Source organism: Magallana gigas, chromosome 10 (assembly GCF_963853765.1).
Source record: "Magallana gigas chromosome 10, xbMagGiga1.1, whole genome shotgun sequence".
NCBI classification, from domain to species: domain Eukaryota; kingdom Metazoa; phylum Mollusca; class Bivalvia; order Ostreida; family Ostreidae; genus Magallana; species Magallana gigas.
Genome location: NC_088862.1, coordinates 4,225,929 through 4,253,463, shown reverse-complemented (window position 1 = coordinate 4,253,463; position 27,535 = coordinate 4,225,929). Strand labels below are relative to the sequence as shown.

Sequence of the window (27,535 nt, the reverse complement as noted above, 5' to 3'; positions counted from 1 at the left end):
CAATTAATTTCTTATAATACAGTAATTACATTCTTTGGAAAACAAGAAAAAAAATTAAAAACGAATTCAAAGTTGTTGAGTTTTTTTTTAATGAACCTAAACAATAAATTGCAATATAATTGGTGAGAATTTTATGTTTTTAATATAATTTTATTTTTAGCTCACCCAGACATTAACCTGCTATGGAGGGTTTCTTTCTCGCATGCAGAAAAAGAACTTATTCTTCACGCAGACCTGTCAGACAAAGGTTGCCGGAAGAATGTATTTAAAATTCTGAAGAAAATAAAGGAAAACATGAAGTCTAAAAACCCAACTGAAATGGACAAGTTTTGTAGCTACCATCTTAAAATGTTCATTCTAGGGTTTTATGATACGCACAGTGATTTTAGTAAAGACCAAAAATTGGACATGCTTAAGAAGGGTATAGAGCAACTCGCGAAGTGCGTACGTGAGGGAGCCATTGAGAATTACTTTATTCCTAAGGATAATGTTCTACAGTCAGTCCCAGAGGAAGAAAGGCGGTACGTTGTCAGGGAACTAGAGGGTCTCTTACAATAAATGGTGCTAAAATGTTACATAATTTCGTTTATATTCAAACCACAATATGTTCAAAGGGGGTCTAATACAATAAATAATGTTCAAATGTTACCCTTTTTTATAATAATCAAAGCCGAATGTGTTCAAGTGCGTTCATTTCCTTTACTGGCTGCATAGAAAAAATATTATGAGCCTTAATTTCTATAGAAAAATATATCTTTACATTGCTTAAGTTGACCAATTGATCTGTCTTTATCAAGACATCATTGTATGTTGATCTGTATATCTGTATGGGTAACGGGACGCATGAATATGATACTGTGAATTCATTAGATTGCATGGTGGCTCAATTTTCGTTGAATTCGTGGGTACCTCTCACCCACGAATTAACATCTTCCACGAATAAATAAATTGGGACTGTTAAGTCATATTTCCTTTTGGAAGTATCAGAGAATACACGAAATTACGTCCCTATAAACCTGTAGAGTTAAAGCAATTCACACAAATTGGCCCCCACGAATTTTAATGATTCCACAGTGGTCTGCGTATGCACATTTAAAAGCATCAGCTTATTTTCTATGCATATTTTGTAATTTAATATGTTAACATTTTTTAGGAATAGTCTACCTCTGTTAATTTTCTTCTGCGAAAAAGAGACATAATGTGTTCGTTGTTTTGTAAGATGGTATTTTTGGCGTTAAACTCTAATGTAAGATGTACATGTAACCAAACAAGTAAGTGTTTGAAGTTTTGAATTACATGTATTTTGTAAAACAATTTTTTATACATATTTCTGTAAAATTTGTTGCATAAAATTTAATGTTTTCCATTTGCATAACTATCCAAAACAACAGTTAATTGCAATTAATTTTTGGACTAAATTTTTGGACGTTATCCTTTTTAAGTACATGTAAAAATTACCTTTTGTTTTGGAGCTTATATACATGAGGTCATATTGTAATTTTTTTAAAACCTGTAATTGAACATCCGTAATTATGTTTAAAGAATAAAACTGCATATTAGTATAAGGAAAGAAAGTTTAAATTGAAAAATTTCCATTTCAAGGACTTTTATAATTGGATCAAAACTATTGAATGTGTTTAACATTAATTTTGCATACATTTTCAAATATGTTACTGTTTTGTTATTTTAAACCTTTAAACTATAACCATTTTTTTTATACGACAGGACTTTTTTTCCATTGATCAATATTGTTTAGGAATTCTGTTTTTTACGAAAATATTTCTTTTTAGGATCAAGAATGAACTGATATTCAGACACAACTGCAAAACCTTTTTTTCTGTTCTTATACCGATTTCTTAAATTTGTTATTTGGTAAAAATTTGACCATTTACATTGTAAATTTATTGACTGACTGTGTGCCACTTTTCCAAACAGTACACATATAGCTCTTTATAGTAAGTGTTTAAACTAAATATAATAGGGAAAATTGTAAGTTAGCTACCAACTATTTATTACGATAACGTAGTTTATATCCCGGAAGAATTTAATCAAAATGAAATGTTATTTGTTGATTAATAAAAAATGGACCCTTTATTCGTTTTATCATTTATTGATTTTGGATTATCTACCTTTCATACTCGTGAGTATTTACCTTTAACTGACAAATTTTTGTACAATTTAATCTTTTTAAAATTAAGTTTAAAAGGCATTTATCAAGTTATATGAAAAAGGGTTTACTGCCTATTACTTTAAATAGGATAGTATAGCTTCCTTGAGTAACCCTCTCCTCCTGAAAAGAACACTTTAATTACAATTATGACAGACATAGGGAAAAAATCAACCTTATCATATCAACATAGCGCAATACACGTTTGCATGACAGGAATATAAAATTGACAGTATCTAGGCATCATTAAGAAGGTAAGCATCTCAAAGGGCCTACTCAAATAATGGACAATAGAATGAAAAGTGTTTCAGATAATTTGCTTTGACCTTAACCTATGACTTAAAAATTTTCCAGCTGGCATAGAAGTTTAAATAATTCAATGTCATTACTCTTACCTACATGTATTTATTTGTTCAATCCGAGCAAAATTAAGCATTTGAGAATAAATGTATGTTCTAAAACTGGATTATAAAGAGATCTGCTATGATCTTCTCATTTCGCCTTAAAACTTGGGGAAGTAACAGCAAAAATAGGCCAAGGGGGAGACAAAATGCTCCTGACAAGAGATCTCGGACGGACGGACAGACAGACAGAAACAAAAATGGATGGATGGACTGCTCACTATAAGTCACCCGCAGAGCGGGGTCCTAACAAGTAGACCGTGCAAAATTCAATTTAAGATAACAAAGTTGAACAGAAAATAAATGAAATTGCAATGGTGAATTCGTAATATTAAGCAAAATTTCATACCGGTATTTATTTTAATGTTGCATTTATTGGAAGAATACAAAGTATTAGGATTTTCTTGCACAAAACGAGTAATTTCGTTGTGAGTGCACATCAAAAGGGGCTTTTTCAACTTTCCAATATAGTTGCATACCCTAGTTCTCTTACCAGCGTTGTCAATAGACGAGGATACAATACACGTAGTAGGTAAACTTTATTTCAAATTACCAACACGTTTTTAAGTCCACGATGTCTCTGCTTGTTCTATTGCAGTACATGTTTTGACAAACTAACACAGAGTAACGTCTGTAAATGTGAAACTTTTAAATATATCTGTTTTGTATCGTGTTTCATTGGTTTCTTTTCTCAAAACACTTTCCTATATCGTTTGCGATAAAGGGCATGGTTACGATTTTGGTCAAATTTAATTCTTCAGTTTTTATTATTTACAATGCTTTAGAAATGCATTTCTATATTCAAATAAATTTGAGAGTCAGTCGTAGAGTTATGAGTAAGATACATGGGTCACAACTCTTTGTAATGTAAACAAGACTCGTGCCCTGTTTTTGTTTACAAAGATTAAATACACTATATAAAGCTGATTTGTTTATCTTCTTATTCATTCAAAGCATAAAATAAACAGTATTTAACATTCAACACATCATTTTAGGTCTAAAACTGGAATTTTCCCTTCTACATTCAAAAAGTAAACAAAAGCTTTCTTTACATAGAGAAAAATTTCAGCTCTGTAACTCGCTTTTAACTCAATGAATGACACTCAATTTTTGGTTGCCTATAAAGAATGCCTTACTGAAGCATTGTTAACATTGAATTCGGAAGAATGATTTTTTACCATAATTGTGGCCATGCCCATTTAAATGTTCGGTGTTCGACGTATATTACACAAAAATGTGATCTCAAATTATTTCTGATGTTCTTTTTCCGTTATCGCTGATATTGGATTTTTTGTATATTAATGATATATTCCGCAAATTATGTCATCAATTCCCCCTGCAATATAGACTTGAGATGTTCCTAAATGCTACCCAATGGGAAGAAATTCGCTTATGCATACAGTATCATCATCATCATCATCTACGCTTTAAATGATAAAAAGTAAGGATTATCAAATAATCTTTTTATATGCAAAGGTACTTACAGTGTTTTGACAAATCATGCTACAACCAATCTACTTTCCAGAAAATAACTTGTAAACTTTATTCAAATAACTAAATTGTAATCGTCAAAATTATGAACTGTGTATTATTATTGACAACAGTTATTGGGTTCTAATTACTATATCCTAGTAAAACATTTTTTACAATGGATACAAAATGCCATGTCAAATGAAACAAAAAAATAAGAGTAAATGTTTAGAGATAGAAAAAAAAACAAAGCACAACCGCAATATATTTTTTTTAAATTATGCATCTTTCTATAAAACCTGATCACTGTGCAAATGGTAATCACATTCAATAGTTTTGATCATACGATAAAAGTATTTGAAAATAAAGTTTTGAAATTTGAACATTGTTTATTCTCTGTAATCAATAGTTTACATCCATCAATATACAGTTTAAAGCAATATGAGCTGCAATTTTCATGCTGAAATTTTTTTTTACGAAAATGTTATTTTCTATTAAATTAACAAACATATCATGGTTTTTAAAGTTCTGTTAGGCATATGTTTATTTGAAAAGCCGTAAAGAAGCCTTAATTGAAGCAAAATTGAATTATTGTCGTCCTCTACCAAAATTGATCTGCTATATATTCTTTATAAGAGAAATCTTTCATCTGACGAAATTAATAATTCTTTCAAATGTTATTTATCATAAGAGTTTAAGTTATATGCAGACTTATCATACTGGCAGGTTTTTGCAGCAAAATAAAATTCTAAAAATTACAGCTCATATTGCTTTAAATCTTTTAACAAACTTTATGATCAATTATCGATTATAGGTAAAATAAAAGATAAAGAAAATATGGCCTCACAAATAAAAACGTCACAACGTAGATACTATTATATGTACTTGGAGACAGTAATGTGAAGTAAAGTTATTATTCAAAATATTGTTATTAAATGGCAGTGTTAAGTAGTTTTGCTCATATGCTAAAGCCAAACATCGAATTATATGCGACACATTTTACAGATAATATATAAAGCAGACTTGTTTTGTCAAGAATAGATAATTTAGAATTTCATTCACTTCACAAATGCTTGATTATACCTTGTACATTACATTACAGTTATACGCAATCAGCAGTTCATAATGATGACAAGATCGTAAAACTCAATATTAAAATACTATCGTCTATGATATATTTATTTAAAACAACCATCATCTAATTTTACCTTTTTAGCACCAAAGCTGAACAAAGAGGCCAGGTTAAAAACATACATCGTGTTCCTCTTTCTCACAAAAAATCCAACAAACGAATATTTTTAAAAAAAACTCAACATTTGCAAATTTACAAAGTACTGATTGTACCATTATGCACAGGCCTAGAAATAAAGCCATTGGTTTAAAAAGTGTATGCAGAGACACTTTTACCTAATCAGAGCTATGCGTTTTAATCAGTGTCCTTACAAAATCTTAGTACCTTAACACACAACGATGATGCAACAAAGACAGACCAATAAGTTAATTGGTGCAATGTTACAGGCTATCTTGTATAATGATTTATAATAATGCACCAGACATACCTGTGAAATTATAAAAAAATAAATATATAAAACATCTCCTGAACACGAAACGTGTAAAAAGAATTAGTTAACTTGAACATATGTTGGTATGGATATCAACGAAAACATGTAACATTTCAGCTCCATTTATTGTAAGAGACCATCTAGTTCCCTGACAACGTACCGCCTTTCTTCCTCTGGGACTGACTGTAGAACATTGTCCTTAGGAATGAAGTAATTTTCGATGGTTCCCTCACGTACACATTTCGCGAGCTGCTTTATGCTCTCCTTAAGCATGTCCAATTTCCTCTCTTTACTAAAATCTCTGTGCTTATCATAAAACCTTAGAATGAACATTTTAAGATGGTAGCTGCAGAACTTGTCCATTTCAGTTGGGTTTTTAGACTTCATGTTTTCCTTAATTTTCTTCAGAATTTTAAAAACATCCTTCCGACAACCATTGTCCGACATGTTAGCGTGAAGAATAAGTTCTTTTTCTGCGTGCGAGAAGGAAATCCTCCATAACAGGCGAATGTCTTGGTGAGCTATAAATTCAATAATTTGAAAAAAAATAAAATCCCGGCTAAATATATCGCATTTAATTGTTTAGGTTCATTTTTAGAAAACATTTTCGCATTTGTTTTTAAATTTTATCTTTTGTTTTGTTTGCCATATAAGTTAATTGCTGCATATTGCTTTAAAGTAAACTTGATTTTAAGAGTTTATTTTCAAATTAATCCAGTTTATGGATAGTACTTGCCCAATTTCAGTACAATACAATATGAAGAAAGTTAATTTTCTTCAATTTCCTATATCACATGATTTATCATATGGCACGATATCGTATAGTATCATACGATGCAATATCGTAATTTTTTATAACTATATTGATTAAAATTGTATACTACAAAACCGTATGAAATTAATGATGTGATCAAACAATTCTCATATCTTTTTCCAAATCATTCTTAATGTTTCTTTTCTAACAGATGACTTAAAAAGTAATGTACAAAAGTATACCTTCAGGAAACTTCTTGGTTACGACGTGGAAGCATTGCATAGCTCTCTCAGCCATGCTTTTTTCTATCCATTTACTAGGACCAATTTTTCTTGCAGGTTTTGGCCAGCCATCAATTTTAATTGCAGGAACTAAATCAATGTCGATTGGGGGTTTATCGGAAATTCCTAAATCGAACAGTAATGTGTATGCTGGGCTCTCAGGTTTGCGATCTTGTACTAGAACATAAGATTTCAAGTTATTCATTTTTGATTGAATTAAGTATAAACAAAATGCGTCTGAAGGTAAAATAATCATTTTTAAAATAACGTGTACACAAATCATGCCTAGATAAAGTTTATTTGAAGTGTTTAGGAGAGGAAGTTTTCTCTTTGTGCTAGTTCTATGCAAATTTACAGTCACGTGGTAACAAATTAGTCTGCCTCTAATCTGCCGAATAGCAAATACGTTTTCAGCTATATATCAATGCATAACAAGCGATATGCCAATATATTTAAAACGGTTTCTTACTATAAAAAAAAGTTGACCACTTACTTTTGGTTCTCCTCCCTTGTCTAAAACTGAAATCAGTCCGACATTTTTCGAATATATCGAACATATGGGCTTTGTACTTTTCAGGAACAAGGTACCCGTTCCTGTCGATGAACGGATCAAGATCCGTATTTACAGTCATTCCTTTCCGAATCTTACAATATCCTGGGGGACAGTTTGTAAAATCTGCTTCCATTCTGATGTCAGCATAAAACATAAAATCGAATTCATCGTTATAGTCGATCTGTTCAAAGAAATTAAAAGAAAGGTGTATGAAATACAAGGAAGAATTGTAGGTATTTGGTAAAAAAAAAAAAATAATCATTGATGCATTTAAATCGTTCCTCCGCCTACTTAGATATTACGCTATTATGGCATTTGTTGATAACGAACAGTGTTAAAAATCAAAAGTCAAAAGGAAAATTACAAGTCAGGAGGTGAGCAAACAAAGACCTCATAAAAAAATTAAAAGTAAAATCAGGTGCCATTGAGGAGTAAAGCATCCTCTGCTGACCAGTCACACCCCCTGGTGCTCTTTGTCGAAATTGGGAAAAAAGAAAAATCCGTAGACAATTAGGTGATTAATTATGATCTAACAATAAGTGTCTAAACGGTTTTTTTCCTCATGATTGACCCTTAAAGATGATTTTATTCATAAAAACATCTTTTCACAGTAAATTAGGAATACGGAATCCTTCCTTGAGTTTATGAGTTAATCGAATACACAGGTGCTTGGGGGGAGGACCGACCAACAACCCCCCAAACCCCGCTTGCTCTCCAGGGGCATCTCAATTCCGTTATTAATGAAATGCATTGAAGAATACGTTACAAATACGACCCGTAGTGTTAATACAGACAAATACATAAATGTAAACATAAAAGTTATATTTTCAAGACGCCTAACATGATACCACTTTTTTTTTTACAGTTACCTTTGTTCTGTCATAGTAAGACCCGGATCTCAAGAGCTTTATCGGTATATCAGATCTCCTCTCCATAACAACCGATAAGTCATCAATGAACTTGTTTATGCTGTCTGTCCTAAGTTTACTGTCTTCCCTCGGACGTACAATGCTGCCCACTATCATTCCCACAAATTTCTCAAAATTTGGAGCATTGAAAGACAGCGATAAATCTGTAAGATTTGTTTACTTTTATCATTTTCTGTGTTTAACTATTTTCTGATACAGCAATACAGTTTTCACAAATCTTTGCAGTTAAGTCAACTAAGGAAAATTTACTTCTCACCATTTTCTGATACACGAAAAAAGATTTTCAGAAGTTCTGACATTTGATCTACTGAAGATGTTTTTACTTAAACAATCTCTAGATACAGCAATACAATTATCACTAGAAGTTTTGGTATTTTTAGTTTTTTTACTTTTTACTATTTTCTGATAAATCAAAATAATTATTGCAATAACTTCTGACATTTGATCTACTGGAAAATTGTTAACTTTAACAATTTTCGTATACAGCAATACAATTACCACAATGCGTTGTGCCATTTGGTCAAGTAAAGAATTTTCATTGTTTACCCTTTTCTGATACATTATTACAATTTTCACAAAATGTCCTGCCATTTGGTCACCTAAAGATTGTTTTCTTTTTACAATTTCCTGATACACCAATGCAAATATCATAAGAAGTTCTGTCCTTTGATCAACTGAAGCATTTTTAACTTTAATAATTTCCTGATGCAGCAATTACAATTATCACAAGAGATTCTGACGTTCAGTCAACTGAATATTCACGGAAAGGTCTGAAAAGCAATCTAAATGGCTTAGTCATATATAAGTAAACTTTACTACAAGGACTGGACCGTTGAATGAATATAGACAACCTGCAATTCGTTTATATTTCAATAAATATTCAGTCATCTTTTAAGTGACCGTTTAATTCCCTTACATATCAATGATGCTTCTTTCACACTAAATCAGTTCTTACTTGGAGCTGATGATGAGGGTCTTTCACGAGGTTCCTCGGTTTTTCTGCTTTGTTTTGTAGATTCTATTAATGAAATAGACACAAATCAAATGCTTATCTGTTTCCCTATGTTTTTATTTTCAATATCAGGGAACAGGTCAATAAATGACAAATGATTTAAACCTTCTTTAGATTAGTGCCTATTTTCTGATAAATCAAATCAATTACTGCAAAAGCTTCTGACATTTGATCTACTGGAAAATTGGTAACTTTAGCAATTTTCGTATACAGCAATACAATTACCACAAGACGTTCTGTCATTTGGTCAATTCAAAGAATTTTCATTTTTTACCCTTTTATGATACATCAATACAATTTTTACAAAAGGTCATGCCATTTGGTCAACAACAGATTGTTTTCTTTTTACTATTTCCTGATACACCAATGCAATTATCATAAGAAGTTCTGCAATTTGATCAACTGAAAATGTTTAACAAATTCCTAATAAAGTATTACAAATTTTACCAAAGGTCCTGCAATTTTGTCACCCAAGGAATTTTTCATTTCTTTCTATTTCCTGATTTACCAATACAATTATCGCAGGAGGTTCTTCCTTTTGATCAACTGAAGCATTTTTGACTTTAACAATTTCCTGATGCAGCAATTACAATTATCACAAGAGATTCTGACGTTCAGTCAACTGAATATTCACGGAAAGGTCTGGAAAGCAATCTAAATGGCTTAGTCATATATAAGTAAACTTTACTACAAGGACTGGACCGTTGAATGAATATAAACAACCGGCAATTCGTTTATATTTCAGTAAATATTCAGTCACCTTTTAAGTGATCGTTTAATTCCCTTACATATCAATGATGCTTCTTTCACACTAAATCAGTTCTTACTTGGAGCTGATGATGAGGGTCTTTCACGAGGTTCCTCGGTTTTTCTGCTTTGTTTTGTAGATTCTATTAATGAAATAGACACAAATCAAATGCTTATCTGTTTCCCTATGTTTTTATTATCAATATCAGGGAGCAGGTCAATAAATGACAAATGATTAAACCTTCTTTAGATTAGTGCCTATTTTCTGATAAATCAAAACAATTACTGCAATAGCTTCTGACATTTGATCTACTGGAAAATTGGTAACTTTAGCAATTTTCGTATACAGCAATACAATTACCACAAGACGTTCTGTCATTTGGTCAATTCAAAGAATTTTCATTTTTTACCCTTTTATGATACATCAATACAATTTTTACAAAAGGTCATGCCATTTGGTCAACACCAGATTGTTTTCTTTTTACTATTTCCTGATACACCAATGCAATTATCATAAGAAGTTCTGCAATTTGATCAACTGAAAATGTTTAACAAATTCCTAATAAAGTATTACAAATTTTACCAAAGGTCCTGCAATTTTGTCACCCAAGGAATTTTTCATTTCTTTCTATTTCCTGATTTACCAATACAATTATCGCAGGAGGTTCTTCCTTTTGATCAACTGAAGCATTTTTGACTTTAACAATTTCCTGATGCAGCAATTACAATTATCACAAGAGATTCTGACGTTCAGTCAACTGAATATTTACGGAAAGGTCTGGAAAGCAATCTAAATGGCTTAGTCATATATAAGTAAACTTTACTACAAGGACTGGACCGTTGAATGAATATAAACAACCGGCAATTCGTTTATATTTCAGTAAATATTCAGTCACCTTTTAAGTGACCGTTTAATTCCCTTACATATCAATGATGCTTCTTTCACACTAAATCAGTTCTTACTTGGAGCTGATGATGAGGGTCTTTCACGAGGTTCCTCGGTTTTTCTGCTTTGTTTTGTAGATTCTATTAATGAAATAGACACAAATCAAATGCTTATCTGTTTCCCTATGTTTTTATTATCAATATCAGGGAGCAGGTCAATAAATGACAAATGATTAAACCTTCTTTAGATTAGTGCCTATTTTCTGATAAATCAAAACAATTACTGCAATAGCTTCTGACATTTGATCTACTGGAAAATTGGTAACTTTAGCAATTTTCGTATACAGCAATACAATTACCACAAGACGTTCTGTCATTTGGTCAATTCAAAGAATTTTCATTTTTTACCCTTTTATGATACATCAATACAATTTTTACAAAAGGTCATGCCATTTGGTCAACAACAGATTGTTTTCTTTTTACTATTTCCTGATACACCAATGCAATTATCATAAGAAGTTCTGCAATTTGATCAACTGAAAATGTTTAACAAATTCCTAATAAAGTATTACAAATTTTACCAAAGGTCCTGCAATTTTGTCACCCAAGGAATTTTTCATTTCTTTCTATTTCCTGATTTACCAATACAATTATCGCAGGAGGTTCTTCCTTTTGATCAACTGAAGCATTTTTGACTTTAACAATTTCCTGATGCAGCAATTACAATTATCACAAGAGATTCTGACGTTCAGTCAACTGAATATTCACGGAAAGGTCTGGAAAGCAATCTAAATGGCTTAGTCATATATAAGTAAACTTTACTACAAGGACTGGACCGTTGAATGAATATAAACAACCGGCAATTCGTTTATATTTCAGTAAATATTCAGTCACCTTTTAAGTGACCGTTTAATTCCCTTACATATCAATGATGCTTCTTTCACACTAAATCAGTTCTTACTTGGAGCTGATGATGAGGGTCTTTCACGAGGTTCCTCGGTTTTTCTGCTTTGTTTTGTAGATTCTATTAATGAAATAGACACAAATCAAATGCTTATCTGTTTCCCTATGTTTTTATTATCAATATCAGGGAGCAGGTCAATAAATGACAAATGATTAAACCTTCTTTAGATTAGTGCCTATTTTCTGATAAATCAAAACAATTACTGCAATAGCTTCTGACATTTGATCTACTGGAAAATTGGTAACTTTAGCAATTTTCGTATACAGCAATACAATTACCACAAGACGTTCTGTCATTTGGTCAATTCAAAGAATTTTCATTTTTTACCCTTTTATGATACATCAATACAATTTTTACAAAAGGTCATGCCATTTGGTCAACAACAGATTGTTTTCTTTTTACTATTTCCTGATACACCAATGCAATTATCATAAGAAGTTCTGCAATTTGATCAACTGAAAATGTTTAACAAATTCCTAATAAAGTATTACAAATTTTACCAAAGGTCCTGCAATTTTGTCACCCAAGGAATTTTTCATTTCTTTCTATTTCCTGATTTACCAATACAATTATCGCAGGAGGTTCTTCCTTTTGATCAACTGAAGCATTTTTGACTTTAACAATTTCCTGATGCAGCAATTACAATTATCACAAGAGATTCTGACGTTCAGTCAACTGAATATTCACGGAAAGGTCTGGAAAGCAATCTAAATGGCTTAGTCATATATAAGTAAACTTTACTACAAGGACTGGACCGTTGAATGAATATAAACAACCGGCAATTCGTTTATATTTCAGTAAATATTCAGTCACCTTTTAAGTGACCGTTTAATTCCCTTACATATCAATGATGCTTCTTTCACACTAAATCAGTTCTTACTTGGAGCTGATGATGAGGGTCTTTCACGAGGTTCCTCGGTTTTTCTGCTTTGTTTTGTAGATTCTATTAATGAAATAGACACAAATCAAATGCTTATCTGTTTCCCTATGTTTTTATTATCAATATCAGGGAGCAGGTCAATAAATGACAAATGATTAAACCTTCTTTAGATTAGTGCCTATTTTCTGATAAATCAAAACAATTACTGCAATAGCTTCTGACATTTGATCTACTGGAAAATTGGTAACTTTAGCAATTTTCGTATACAGCAATACAATTACCACAAGACGTTCTGTCATTTGGTCAATTCAAAGAATTTTCATTTTTTACCCTTTTATGATACATCAATACAATTTTTACAAAAGGTCATGCCATTTGGTCAACAACAGATTGTTTTCTTTTTACTATTTCCTGATACACCAATGCAATTATCATAAGAAGTTCTGCAATTTGATCAACTGAAAATGTTTAACAAATTCCTAATAAAGTATTACAAATTTTACCAAAGGTCCTGCAATTTTGTCACCCAAGGAATTTTTCATTTCTTTCTATTTCCTGATTTACCAATACAATTATCGCAGGAGGTTCTTCCTTTTGATCAACTGAAGCATTTTTGACTTTAACAATTTCCTGATGCAGCAATTACAATTATCACAAGAGATTCTGACGTTCAGTCAACTGAATATTCACGGAAAGGTCTGGAAAGCAATCTAAATGGCTTAGTCATATATAAGTAAACTTTACTACAAGGACTGGACCGTTGAATGAATATAAACAACCGGCAATTCGTTTATATTTCAGTAAATATTCAGTCACCTTTTAAGTGACCGTTTAATTCCCTTACATATCAATGATGCTTCTTTCACACTAAATCAGTTCTTACTTGGAGCTGATGATGAGGGTCTTTCACGAGGTTCCTCGGTTTTTCTGCTTTGTTTTGTAGATTCTATTAATGAAATAGACACAAATCAAATGCTTATCTGTTTCCCTATGTTTTTATTATCAATATCAGGGAGCAGGTCAATAAATGACAAATGATTAAACCTTCTTTAGATTAGTGCCTATTTTCTGATAAATCAAAACAATTACTGCAATAGCTTCTGACATTTGATCTACTGGAAAATTGGTAACTTTAGCAATTTTCGTATACAGCAATACAATTACCACAAGACGTTCTGTCATTTGGTCAATTCAAAGAATTTTCATTTTTTACCCTTTTATGATACATCAATACAATTTTTACAAAAGGTCATGCCATTTGGTCAACACCAGATTGTTTTCTTTTTACTATTTCCTGATACACCAATGCAATTATCATAAGAAGTTCTGCAATTTGATCAACTGAAAATGTTTAACAAATTCCTAATAAAGTATTACAAATTTTACCAAAGGTCCTGCAATTTTGTCACCCAAGGAATTTTTCATTTCTTTCTATTTCCTGATTTACCAATACAATTATCGCAGGAGGTTCTTCCTTTTGATCAACTGAAGCATTTTTGACTTTAACAATTTCCTGATGCAGCAATTACAATTATCACAAGAGATTCTGACGTTCAGTCAACTGAATATTCACGGAAAAGTCTGGAAAGCAATCTAAATGGCTTAGTCATATATAAGTAAACTTTACTACAAGGACTGGACCGTTGAATGAATATAAACAACCGGCAATTCGTTTATATTTCAGTAAATATTCAGTCACCTTTTAAGTGACCGTTTAATTCCCTTACATATCAATGATGCTTCTTTCACACTAAATCAGTTCTTACTTGGAGCTGATGATGAGGGTCTTTCACGAGGTTCCTCGGTTTTTCTGCTTTGTTTTGTAGATTCTATTAATGAAATAGACACAAATCAAATGCTTATCTGTTTCCCTATGTTTTTATTATCAATATCAGGGAGCAGGTCAATAAATGACAAATGATTAAACCTTCTTTAGATTAGTGCCTATTTTCTGATAAATCAAAACAATTACTGCAATAGCTTCTGACATTTGATCTACTGGAAAATTGGTAACTTTAGCAATTTTCGTATACAGCAATACAATTACCACAAGACGTTCTGTCATTTGGTCAATTCAAAGAATTTTCATTTTTTACCCTTTTATGATACATCAATACAATTTTTACAAAAGGTCATGCCATTTGGTCAACAACAGATTGTTTTCTTTTTACTATTTCCTGATACACCAATGCAATTATCATAAGAAGTTCTGCAATTTGATCAACTGAAAATGTTTAACAAATTCCTAATAAAGTATTACAAATTTTACCAAAGGTCCTGCAATTTTGTCACCCAAGGAATTTTTCATTTCTTTCTATTTCCTGATTTACCAATACAATTATCGCAGGAGGTTCTTCCTTTTGATCAACTGAAGCATTTTTGACTTTAACAATTTCCTGATGCAGCAATTACAATTATCACAAGAGATTCTGACGTTCAGTCAACTGAATATTCACGGAAAGGTCTGGAAAGCAATCTAAATGGCTTAGTCATATATAAGTAAACTTTACTACAAGGACTGGACCGTTGAATGAATATAAACAACCGGCAATTCGTTTATATTTCAGTAAATATTCAGTCACCTTTTAAGTGACCGTTTAATTCCCTTACATATCAATGATGCTTCTTTCACACTAAATCAGTTCTTACTTGGAGCTGATGATGAGGGTCTTTCACGAGGTTCCTCGGTTTTTCTGCTTTGTTTTGTAGATTCTATTAATGAAATAGACACAAATCAAATGCTTATCTGTTTCCCTATGTTTTTATTATCAATATCAGGGAGCAGGTCAATAAATGACAAATGATTAAACCTTCTTTAGATTAGTGCCTATTTTCTGATAAATCAAAACAATTACTGCAATAGCTTCTGACATTTGATCTACTGGAAAATTGGTAACTTTAGCAATTTTCGTATACAGCAATACAATTACCACAAGACGTTCTGTCATTTGGTCAATTCAAAGAATTTTCATTTTTTACCCTTTTATGATACATCAATACAATTTTTACAAAAGGTCATGCCATTTGGTCAACAACAGATTGTTTTCTTTTTACTATTTCCTGATACACCAATGCAATTATCATAAGAAGTTCTGCAATTTGATCAACTGAAAATGTTTAACAAATTCCTAATAAAGTATTACAAATTTTACCAAAGGTCCTGCAATTTTGTCACCCAAGGAATTTTTCATTTCTTTCTATTTCCTGATTTACCAATACAATTATCGCAGGAGGTTCTTCCTTTTGATCAACTGAAGCATTTTTGACTTTAACAATTTCCTGATGCAGCAATTACAATTATCACAAGAGATTCTGACGTTCAGTCAACTGAATATTCACGGAAAGGTCTGGAAAGCAATCTAAATGGCTTAGTCATATATAAGTAAACTTTACTACAAGGACTGGACCGTTGAATGAATATAAACAACCGGCAATTCGTTTATATTTCAGTAAATATTCAGTCACCTTTTAAGTGACCGTTTAATTCCCTTACATATCAATGATGCTTCTTTCACACTAAATCAGTTCTTACTTGGAGCTGATGATGAGGGTCTTTCACGAGGTTCCTCGGTTTTTCTGCTTTGTTTTGTAGATTCTATTAATGAAATAGACACAAATCAAATGCTTATCTGTTTCCCTATGTTTTTATTATCAATATCAGGGAGCAGGTCAATAAATGACAAATGATTAAACCTTCTTTAGATTAGTGCCTATTTTCTGATAAATCAAAACAATTACTGCAATAGCTTCTGACATTTGATCTACTGGAAAATTGGTAACTTTAGCAATTTTCGTATACAGCAATACAATTACCACAAGACGTTCTGTCATTTGGTCAATTCAAAGAATTTTCATTTTTTACCCTTTTATGATACATCAATACAATTTTTACAAAAGGTCATGCCATTTGGTCAACAACAGATTGTTTTCTTTTTACTATTTCCTGATACACCAATGCAATTATCATAAGAAGTTCTGCAATTTGATCAACTGAAAATGTTTAACAAATTCCTAATAAAGTATTACAAATTTTACCAAAGGTCCTGCAATTTTGTCACCCAAGGAATTTTTCATTTCTTTCTATTTCCTGATTTACCAATACAATTATCGCAGGAGGTTCTTCCTTTTGATCAACTGAAGCATTTTTGACTTTAACAATTTCCTGATGCAGCAATTACAATTATCACAAGAGATTCTGACGTTCAGTCAACTGAATATTCACGGAAAGGTCTGGAAAGCAATCTAAATGGCTTAGTCATATATAAGTAAACTTTACTACAAGGACTGGACCGTTGAATGAATATAAACAACCGGCAATTCGTTTATATTTCAGTAAATATTCAGTCACCTTTTAAGTGACCGTTTAATTCCCTTACATATCAATGATGCTTCTTTCACACTAAATCAGTTCTTACTTGGAGCTGATGATGAGGGTCTTTCAGGAGGTTCCTCGGTTTTTCTGCTTTGTTTTGTAGATTCTATTAATGAAATAGACACAAATCAAATGCTTATCTGTTTCCCTATGTTTTTATTATCAATATCAGGGAGCAGGTCAATAAATGACAAATGATTAAACCTTCTTTAGATTAGTGCCTATTTTCTGATAAATCAAAACAATTACTGCAATAGCTTCTGACATTTGATCTACTGGAAAATTGGTAACTTTAGCAATTTTCGTATACAGCAATACAATTACCACAAGACGTTCTGTCATTTGGTCAATTCAAAGAATTTTCATTTTTTACCCTTTTATGATACATCAATACAATTTTTACAAAAGGTCATGCCATTTGGTCAACACCAGATTGTTTTCTTTTTACTATTTCCTGATACACCAATGCAATTATCATAAGAAGTTCTGCAATTTGATCAACTGAAAATGTTTAACAAATTCCTAATAAAGTATTACAAATTTTACCAAAGGTCCTGCAATTTTGTCACCCAAGGAATTTTTCATTTCTTTCTATTTCCTGATTTACCAATACAATTATCGCAGGAGGTTCTTCCTTTTGATCAACTGAAGCATTTTTGACTTTAACAATTTCCTGATGCAGCAATTACAATTATCACAAGAGATTCTGACGTTCAGTCAACTGAATATTCACGGAAAAGTCTGGAAAGCAATCTAAATGGCTTAGTCATATATAAGTAAACTTTACTACAAGGACTGGACCGTTGAATGAATATAAACAACCGGCAATTCGTTTATATTTCAGTAAATATTCAGTCACCTTTTAAGTGATCGTTTAATTCCCTTACATATCAATGATGCTTCTTTCACACTAAATCAGTTCTTACTTGGAGCTGATGATGAGGGTCTTTCACGAGGTTCCTCGGTTTTTCTGCTTTGTTTTGTAGATTCTATTAATGAAATAGACACAAATCAAATGCTTATCTGTTTCCCTATGTTTTTATTATCAATATCAGGGAGCAGGTCAATAAATGACAAATGATTAAACCTTCTTTAGATTAGTGCCTATTTTCTGATAAATCAAAACAATTACTGCAATAGCTTCTGACATTTGATCTACTGGAAAATTGGTAACTTTAGCAATTTTCGTATACAGCAATACAATTACCACAAGACGTTCTGTCATTTGGTCAATTCAAAGAATTTTCATTTTTTACCCTTTTATGATACATCAATACAATTTTTACAAAAGGTCATGCCATTTGGTCAACAACAGATTGTTTTCTTTTTACTATTTCCTGATACACCAATGCAATTATCATAAGAAGTTCTGCAATTTGATCAACTGAAAATGTTTAACAAATTCCTAATAAAGTATTACAAATTTTACCAAAGGTCCTGCAATTTTGTCACCCAAGGAATTTTTCATTTCTTTCTATTTCCTGATTTACCAATACAATTATCGCAGGAGGTTCTTCCTTTTGAGCAACTGAAGCATTTTTAACTTTAATAATTTCCTGATGCAGCAATTACAATTATCACAAGAGATTCTGACGTTCAGTCAACTGAATATTCACGGAAAGGTCTGAAAAGCAATCTAAATGGCTTAGTCATATATAAGTAAACTTTACTACAAGGACTGGACCGTTGAATGAATATAAACAACCTGCAATTCGTTTATATTTCAGTAAATATTCAGTCACCTTTTAAGTGACCGTTTAATTCCCTTACATATCAATGATGCTTCTTTCACACTAAATCAGTTCTTACTTGGAGCTGATGATGAGGGTCTTTCACGAGGTTCCTCGGTTTTTCTGCTTTGTTTTGTAGATTCTATTAATGAAATAGACACAAATCAAATGCTTATCTGTTTCCCTATGATTTTATTATCAATATCAGGGAACAGGTCAATAAATGACAAATAATTTAAACCATCTTTAGATTAGTGCCTTTCCATTTAAAATTAAATAAATCTAGTTGCCGAGTGTCCAAAGGTTTTGATGATAAAGAAATTGTTCTTCTGATATAGCCAATATTTAATTTATGGCCAACACTACGTAACGTCGGATTGCTTGGACTACAAAAACAACTCTGTCTTGTTACCTTTATGCTTTGCTGGGCTCGATTTCGATGTTTCTCCTCCTGCACCATCCTGGTGTCATAAGATAAAATTTTTTTTAAATGATTCTCAAATATTTGTTAAATCATAATTAATAGAAATGGTGAATGGTGACTTTATTGTAAATCTATAAATCTCAAGTTAACGTACGGTCAACATTTAGAATACAGTCTCATTCACATATTGCCGGGGTATGAGACAACATAACGTATTTAACTTTGCCCGACTTAAAAATTTTTACATTTGTGAAAAAGGAATATTTGATAAAATGTTAATTTAAACATAGCATTGAATAATTCAATAAATTGCTTAATTTGGCTTTTCTGACTTAGCTAAAATATAACTTACGCAAATCATAATAAAGATATTCATTCAGTTTTTGATTTATTCATCCAACGTATTGAAAACTATCTATATTTCAAGTAATTTAGAGGGAAAGCTAGATTTTTACTTCTGCTGAGTTTATAAAACCAAAACAGACAGTCATTTGATATTGGAAGATACACTTATTCAATTTATTTTAAAAAATAACAACTTTTTGAGTGGAAGGGTAGAAAGCCTAGAATCAATAACTAAAAAATGCTGATTTTATTTCAAGGATATAAAAGCTTACACAGTATCCTGGACGCTCCTTTCTATTCTTGGCTAACCTGTCATGTTGCCTTTCATCGGAAGATTTTGGGTGGTCTTTATGTTTGTTTGCAATATGAATGTTAAGTCCGTGGAGGTTTTTTAACCCATCCTTTTTGCTAATTTCACACATCATTTTGTTGGAATGTCTTTACAAATTAAAAAAAAAATCATTTCAGTTAAATTGATTTTTTCTGATTCCCCTTTAAGCATGTTCAAAGGTTACCTGATTTTACACTATAAAATTATAAATCTCTTGTTATAAACAATTTCAAAGTAATGAAAGGTAATGAAAGAAATGAAAGGTGGTAAAATAAATATCTTTTTGTTTACAAGCGAAAGCTCCAAACAGCCTTTAACGACGGTAAATTTTAAAATGTCATCGATGGAATGTTTAGTAGCCATTTAAATGTATATATTTGGTCTCGATTTACTGCGAAAGTCAATACGTGACACACTGTTGAAGTCGTTATCGTTCAGTATCTCATATCTAATTTGGAAAACAACATACACCGTGCACCTGGCTCATATTCCCTAATCCAATAAAACTACTTAAAGAACAGGTATCCGGGCTCATTTGACGTGCGTTGGCAAGTTTTCATGATAAGGGACGATTACATACAAAATACACATATAGAGTCATTCTCAAGGGGTTGACAGAGTTTCTAAGCAGGTTTATACATATTCATATTGATGTGAATGTAATAAATAGTGAGAGGGTTAGTTCAACGTAACAAAGATTAACTGTTGCATAGTAACGTTCTTAAAACAACTATCGCGATAATTTGATTATGGACTCTCAGGTTGATAACGTGATGATCTAGGCTTTACACGTTAACAAAGTTTTAATAATGTATCCGCCGCTATGCAATTTTACGTTGCAAGCTATAATATATCAGATGTATACTTAAATTGACCAAATGGTATGCTGTATATTCTACGTTCTCTTTTTAGTTGAAACTTTATTTGTGCGGAGATTTTCGACGGTTGTTCAGTCAACATCCGGTATTATGCATCGTACATGTAATTATAGCCTGGCCATTGCTTACACAATGAGCCTGGTTAAAAATTAAAGCAATAGTCAAATTAAATTAGAAAGCTAGGAGAATTCTGGTTGTATTAAATTTTTTGTCTACAGCATGCCGTTTCTAATTAAGCGGGTGATAAGGCAGAACAACAGAATGTACCTATTTGTACCAATGTTTAAAGATAAATAATAACTTGAGGGATTTTACGCTTCATAAATTTCGAATCGATTATAAAAAAAAATGATAAGACATTTGCTTACTTCTCAGTCGGGTTCGAAGCATGCAAGAATCGAACAAACTTGCTATTACGCGTACATGTTAATGTAATGCAATGTAGTTCAACAAATATATTATGTTGCTATAGAATACAAGATACCAATGGGCCATATCTCTCAACTGAAATAAAACTCTTTACAATATTGTAAACTCGCAAAAGTTTTACATATATTCCAAGAATTGACAATACATAAAACAATATATTAAAATATTTTAAAATCTTTTTGAAGTAATATTATAACTACTGCACTAACGCGCGGTTTTCATTTTCTCTGCTAACTTAGTGCTTTAATTATCCCAACCTGTTTATATAATAAGTAAAGAGTATACACACCTGTTGTGGAATATGATCACGTTAGCTCGATCTGTCTTTTCTTACACACTATTGCACCATCAAGGCTCAATGTCAAGGGTTAACCTGTACATACATTCTTTTCTGGGAAAGCGGTTTTCTACTTTCATTTACATTTAAACTATTTTGATGCTAGTTTTAAATTCGTTGTCCTAAAAGAAATATGAAATAAAGAGTATACAGCATGAAGATGATTAGATATCAAATTTAGATTTTAAAAAATTGTTAATTACATTTTGTAAAACAAAAATGTTTACTTTTTTCTGTCATTCCGGCTACAATTTTGTAAACATAAATTTTAAATAAACTACAAGAGCCCTTCAGAAATAACACAAATATATTAAAATGGGATCAAGACCCCACGGACTTGACTTTTGACACATGAAGGAAAAGTAATGGCAACACGCATAACGCACTTACATACCAAAACTGAGTATTTTTTTTTTTTTTTATAATCTACACATAGCAATATGGGAATAAACTTTTACAATATTGCAACAAAACACCATGCTCTCATGAGATATATGGTAACAGACACATGTATCTATTAATCTTTTACAATTAAACTATGATAAAACATTACATTTACCCGCGTTCTATGAGGGATAAACATACCCTCCTTAATAACATAATCAGAATATTACTCTCTTCAGTGGACATGAGCAGTTATCGTTTTGAGAATTAACAAATGACTCAGAAACGTATATGCTTGATGATCGATAAACTTATGTCCCCATATTTACAAAGCATTGCATTCCTAACAATCCTTTTTGGTAACCCTTTTTATCTATTAGCTGTGATTATTAACGATTGATTTAAGCAATGGTGTTCCGGGTGAGGGATAGGCAGATGCCCACATATTATTAATTCATCACACTGTAAAACTCCTTACTTTCATTTAAAAAAAAGTTTATATGTGCGCAGTCATTTCACATACCAGCCTGGGTTTTAACATATGACTTGAGCACATGTTTTGGATCATGGATCGATATACCCCCGTAGCTAAATCATCATATTTCAAAGTTAAGAACCTCAACAAGTAACAGAACAAGAACTGCCCAGAGGCACTGTTTATGCTCAAGCATATTTCAACTGGTGTCACCTGTCTTATTTATGATTTAAATGCATTAGAATTCCATTTACCCAGTAATCTATTCTGACAATCAATCACCCCCTTGATGCACTGTAGGAGGTCATTCTAATTCAAATGGAAGATCCTTTGAATTTGTTTACATCCAAATTACAAAACATTATACTTAGATTTTTGAAAATTCTTGCCTTGTGACTGTAATGTTTTTGGGGGAATATGTAGCAAAATATGGGCTCATCACCTCTTCCTTTAGTTTTCATGTAATGTTCTTACGCCACACTGGATAATATTTTAAAAACTTGTAGGAATTGATTGTTAGAGTACCATCACCATCATACTTTTTATATTTTGGAAGTGAAACAAAATCTTTCTATTCTTAAACGTAACCTGTGACATTTGTAAGACATAATTAGCCGTGTAATCTAATGTTAATTCACCAATTCTGAGGTATCCTATATTCTTGGCATTAAGTAGTACCTTTTCATAGATGTTAGATTCTATATTATCTAATGCATCACAGATATTATGTAGGGCTATTAAGGTAATTGGTTAACGAATATATTTTATGATCTTGCTTTCGACAAGATTTTAGCAGTATTTAATCAAGGGAGCATATACTGCCAGGCAAGTTATTAATTCTATGTATGTATGCTATTGATGAAATAAATAACACAATAGAAGAGGCTGCAAAACCAAAAATAGATAAGAGATAAACAAAACAAAGGTATTCTGATACAATAGAAGACCATTACTGATATTAAATCTATTTGTAAACTTTCAATGAATAGACCATGCCCGTTTATATGCTTGAGTAAAAGGTCGTGCCAATATTGACACAGCAGGTTCCTAAAGACCGGTTCTAAGAAGGTAATGCCGAGAGACAAGGAATCTCTTTTGGTAACTTGTCCATCCCAGGAGCCAGTTGATGGAATAGTCGCACACGAGACAAGCAATCACATATTTTCTCTGGTATCAAGATGCCTAAACTGATACAAAATGTTAGACTGAAAACAAATTGGACCTAATTCCCTTACCATAAACGGTATAGATTTATGCTTAGATCATTGATTGTTATTGATATGCACAAGGGCATAACTGTCTGTATGAAAAAATAGAGTTTTGGGGGTTTTTTTCCACATAAATCCACACCTTAAGAGCTAACACTATAGTATAAAATTCCAAGAAAGTAATATGGAGGTTTTTGCAATTATCAATCAAAGTCCCATAACACTTGTGCCCATCTAATTAATTATGAAGGATTTGTTACTACATGTATGTCAATTTTTTGGAATCAACACAACTATCTGGTAAGAAAACCGACCTAGCCTTAGATTTCCCTAAGACGGCTGGCCAAGTATGCATTGTTGTTTAGTCTAATGCAATTAAACGCTCTGGTAATGCAAATAGTAATATTGCTTAGTTTCATATGAAATGCTTTTTCTGGCAAGACTGTATTGCAAGCAAAATTGCATATCCTTCAAAGTAATCTTTTTGCTTGGTAAATAAAGGTCCCCAAACAATTTTTAACTTTATCAATAGGTAGTCTTGCCTCCATCACATCGGTGTCTAAATCATATTTCAGAGAAATCATAACATTGTCAAAACCGAATGTTTATCCTTATCCATCTTTATACCTATGTCAGCACAAACTACTAAGAATGTGGCACCCTGTAGAAATAAGAAAAGTCATCTAATACATGAGTCATAAAATTAATGCCCGTTTTGTTTGTGTAACCCACTGAGGTACAACACTAAACCTATTAAATATACAAGAAGAGCTTCAATCTGTCTGAATGCATGTGTCAAAATATCATTAACGTGGCCATTTGAAACCAAAGTATTTAAACAGCGATGCATGCAAACTATTAATTTAAAATGCATTGAAAATATCTGTTTGCAACAATATAATTCCTTCCCATACTGTTTTAATTCTTCTAATGAAATACATTCCCAACCACTATTGAAATAACTTGTTTGATAGTGGTTTTATTTCAATAATGGTTGCAAAAGTGCCATCGTTGCCAGATTTACTCTTTGGTTAGGATAAAAAATGGATCACAACTGTACTCACGTGCTCTTTTCTTGCTAATTAGGCCTAAAGGGGAAGAATGAAAACTGGCAGTAGTTTTTCTTCGTAGGACCAATAATTCTACCCGAATGTATCTCCTTCTTCTTCTTGCTTGTAACGTCCAGTGTGGACAATTCCTGTGCGGATTTTCAGGGGGTTTTTTGTCCCCCGCTGCAACGCGGAGCGGGGACATAGAAATGCCGGGCGTCCGTCCGTCCGTCCGTGTGTCCGTGCGTCCGTTTTTCCGTCTGTCACAAGTTTTGACGGATTGCCATTAAATTTATTCCAAATGTTTATACCACTATCACCTTGGTCAAGTTCGAAAATCAGCATTGGTTGAAACTTTTTGTTGGAGTTATGGAACTTTGTGACCTTGTAAGCGCTCTCATGCCTACAAATTTTGACGAATTTTCATTACATTTATACCAAATGTTTATACTACTATTACCTTGGTCAAGTTCGAAAATCAGGAAAAAAATAAAAGGGTGGTGGGGGTAAAAAAAATGTTCCTCCCAACCTCCCCACGCATTTAATTCTGGAACAGCCCTGAATGTTTGAATATATTGCAATTTCATATACAGTATACTAGTATACTGCTTGACCGGCGGGGGACCCAAGAATTTTATTCTTGTTTAAATAATATTTTAATTTACCCTGTGTAAAAATTCAAGAACCATATTTAATCCATAAATTAAAATGCCGTTTGTTCTTTATCATAAGTCACCCTTTTGTTGGATATGTTGCCTTTTGAGAGTTACGATTACTCTTGTACAAGTCTGGTTAGATGTTCAGTTACCATGAAATTATGTATGGGTCCTTGCTTTGACAAACAAACGAAATGGCTTTTGAAGCAATTTTTACATGAATAAATAAGATGGGTGCAACCGCTTTTTAATTATCTGTGCTGGAGTTTGCACTAGGTTACCTTACAATATTTACATGTATCAATTTTGTAGTAAGCAAAGGCATAAGCATAAGGCATCTCCTCAAGCTAACCAAACGTCGATTGGTATGATGTTTGATGTTAATTTGATTAACATTTTCGAATGCGAGGATTGTGTGAGGCGACCATTGACATAAAATTCCATAGAAAAATCACCCAATTTTACCTCACCATGTTCTATGGGTTCCATGAACTCCTTATCATATCTTCTTTAATCCTCCGTTTCTCTGCAATTTGCCTAACCAGTTCAATATGTAATGCAAGCTTTGACTCTGCAGTTGAGTTGTGCCTTTAGTGCAATATATTGTCACATCCCTGCTTATTTTTATTGCCACCTTATCTGTCTGATCAGGGGGGGGGGGGGGCTGGCCTCCCGCCAGCTTTTGAGTTGGACCTCATCATCCTTTTTTGGGAGTATGTCAAAAATGAAAATACATTGTAAGCAAATATAGAGTGTAACGAATGAATTCAGATTTTGATGATAATAGGAAGTTGTTTTTTATTTGCTTGTCAAGTTTTTTATTTTACAGTCCTGGTTAAAATAAAAAATTGTACCATGAACACGCATGTGACCATGTTAACTCTTAAAAGTGCATTATATGAACACTTGCATTTATCGAATACAGAGTGGAAATTTAATAAACAAACGATAAAGGTGTACATGAATAACCTGAGCCTTTTCTCCACAGTTAAGTCTATATTTTATTCACCGAGTACCACCCTGTAGCTATTACAATTGATAACAAAATTATTCCCGGATATATCACATACGGAAAACAATCTATATTGTTTTGAAACAGACCAACATTTCCCGCAATACGAGCAAATTACATCACCCATTGAGCGACTGCAATAGCCATTAATCTACATGTCTTAAACAGCTGCTACCTGGTAAGGTCTCTCAGTTATAAAAAATCAAAACTCTGACGTTAGTGTTAAATTTTTGCATCTGAAGTCGCTTATTAAAGTGTCGTGCCAAAACCTAGGTAGGCCGTAGTGCCTTTACCAAAGATGACTATTTATTGTTAATTGTTTTTTAAGCAAACAATAAAACTGCCAATTGCAATCCTACAATTATCATTACCGGTATAATTCACAAAGAAACGCCGTCCAAACATTTAAAATAATTCTTTTTTGTTGCTCAGATAACCCCCCCCCCCTAAGATATAGTTTGATATTTAAATCAACTCTAATGAGAATCATCTATAAGCAATAAATCTAAAAGCCACAACTGCAGACGAATATTTGATTAGGCATATTTTACGATAAATCTAAGTACAGCTGCACCGTAATAAAACTGTGAAACATTGATGAAACACAAACGTGTGCGAATGAAACCGGGGGACTGCGAATACAAAAACATGTAGGAGAACGAATTTTAATAATCAACTGATACCGTAACCATAAATTTGGCAGACAAAGATTTCTTTCACAACAAAAAGGATATGGTAATTCAGGAACGAATTTAAATAATATATTCCTAGGTAAATAAGATCGATGGAAAAATCGCCAGGATAAAAGACAAAAACAAAATCGTAAACAACTGGCAAGTACAATGGCTGCGTGAGATTTAACTATTTCGTTCTTCCCAATCATTAAAACAAAATCGGTACCTAACGCAAATACACTTTTTGTATCCTTAGATATTATTTCGTGCACCTTTTTTCTACCTACATCCATATACAACACGGAATGCGTTTTCCCAAGACCAAGATGTGCAGAATATCTTATGTCTCCATGTTTCAAAAAATCGTGCAAACAACGTATAACTGAGTGACAAAGAATGACAACCGAAGTTTTGCCCATTGAAAACATTATTAATTTTTTACTAAATTCTTGAAAAAATTAAAAACAAACTAGAGAAAACGTCCGTCCGCTGAGGCTATATGTGTAGGAAAAGACAGGTTGACGCACCGCTTGGTCTGAATTTTAATTTTTTTTTTTAATTTTGAATGGTCAATTTCTACCTTGTTTAATACATTAAACAAAATGACCATTTGATTACATCTTCAT

The 27,535-nt window shown here is 32.2% G+C and overlaps 2 protein-coding genes and 1 long non-coding RNA gene across 12 annotated transcripts in view; 1 reads left to right on the top strand and 2 right to left on the bottom strand.

The window, feature by feature from the left end:
* The window catches only part of LOC105322103 (cyclic GMP-AMP synthase-like receptor), a 67,728-nt gene that overhangs the window by 15,944 nt on the left and 24,249 nt on the right, over nt 1-27,535 (top strand). The window contains exon 10 of one of the 10 annotated variants that reach the window (XM_066074138.1): nt 161-1,818. The exons of the other annotated variants lie outside the window; for them this stretch is intronic. Coding sequence (XP_065930210.1) covers nt 161-558 — 398 coding nt within the window. The 3' untranslated portion in view covers nt 559-1,818. Of the gene's footprint in view, nt 1-160; nt 1,819-27,535 lie in introns of those variants that run through there. 10 annotated transcript variants of the gene reach the window in all.
* Nucleotides 4,017-27,535, bottom strand: part of LOC105322102 (cyclic GMP-AMP synthase-like receptor) — a 73,510-nt gene continuing 49,991 nt past the window's right edge. Inside the window, exons 5-10 of the mRNA XM_066074140.1 lie at nt 19,120-19,168; nt 18,787-18,849; nt 8,058-8,260; nt 7,129-7,369; nt 6,597-6,812; nt 4,017-6,121 (exon numbers count right to left, since the gene is read on the bottom strand). Of these exons, the coding sequence (XP_065930212.1) occupies nt 5,724-6,121; nt 6,597-6,812; nt 7,129-7,369; nt 8,058-8,260; nt 18,787-18,849; nt 19,120-19,168 (1,170 nt within the window). The 3' untranslated portion in view covers nt 4,017-5,723. The remainder of the gene's footprint in view (nt 6,122-6,596; nt 6,813-7,128; nt 7,370-8,057; nt 8,261-18,786; nt 18,850-19,119; nt 19,169-27,535) is intronic.
* On the bottom strand, nt 10,399-17,034 carry LOC136272498 (uncharacterized). Its single transcript, XR_010710508.1, has 4 exons — nt 16,138-17,034; nt 14,372-15,317; nt 12,606-13,551; nt 10,399-11,785 (listed from the first exon to the last, which is right to left on the bottom strand). It is a non-coding gene; the product is annotated as an uncharacterized lncRNA (long non-coding RNA).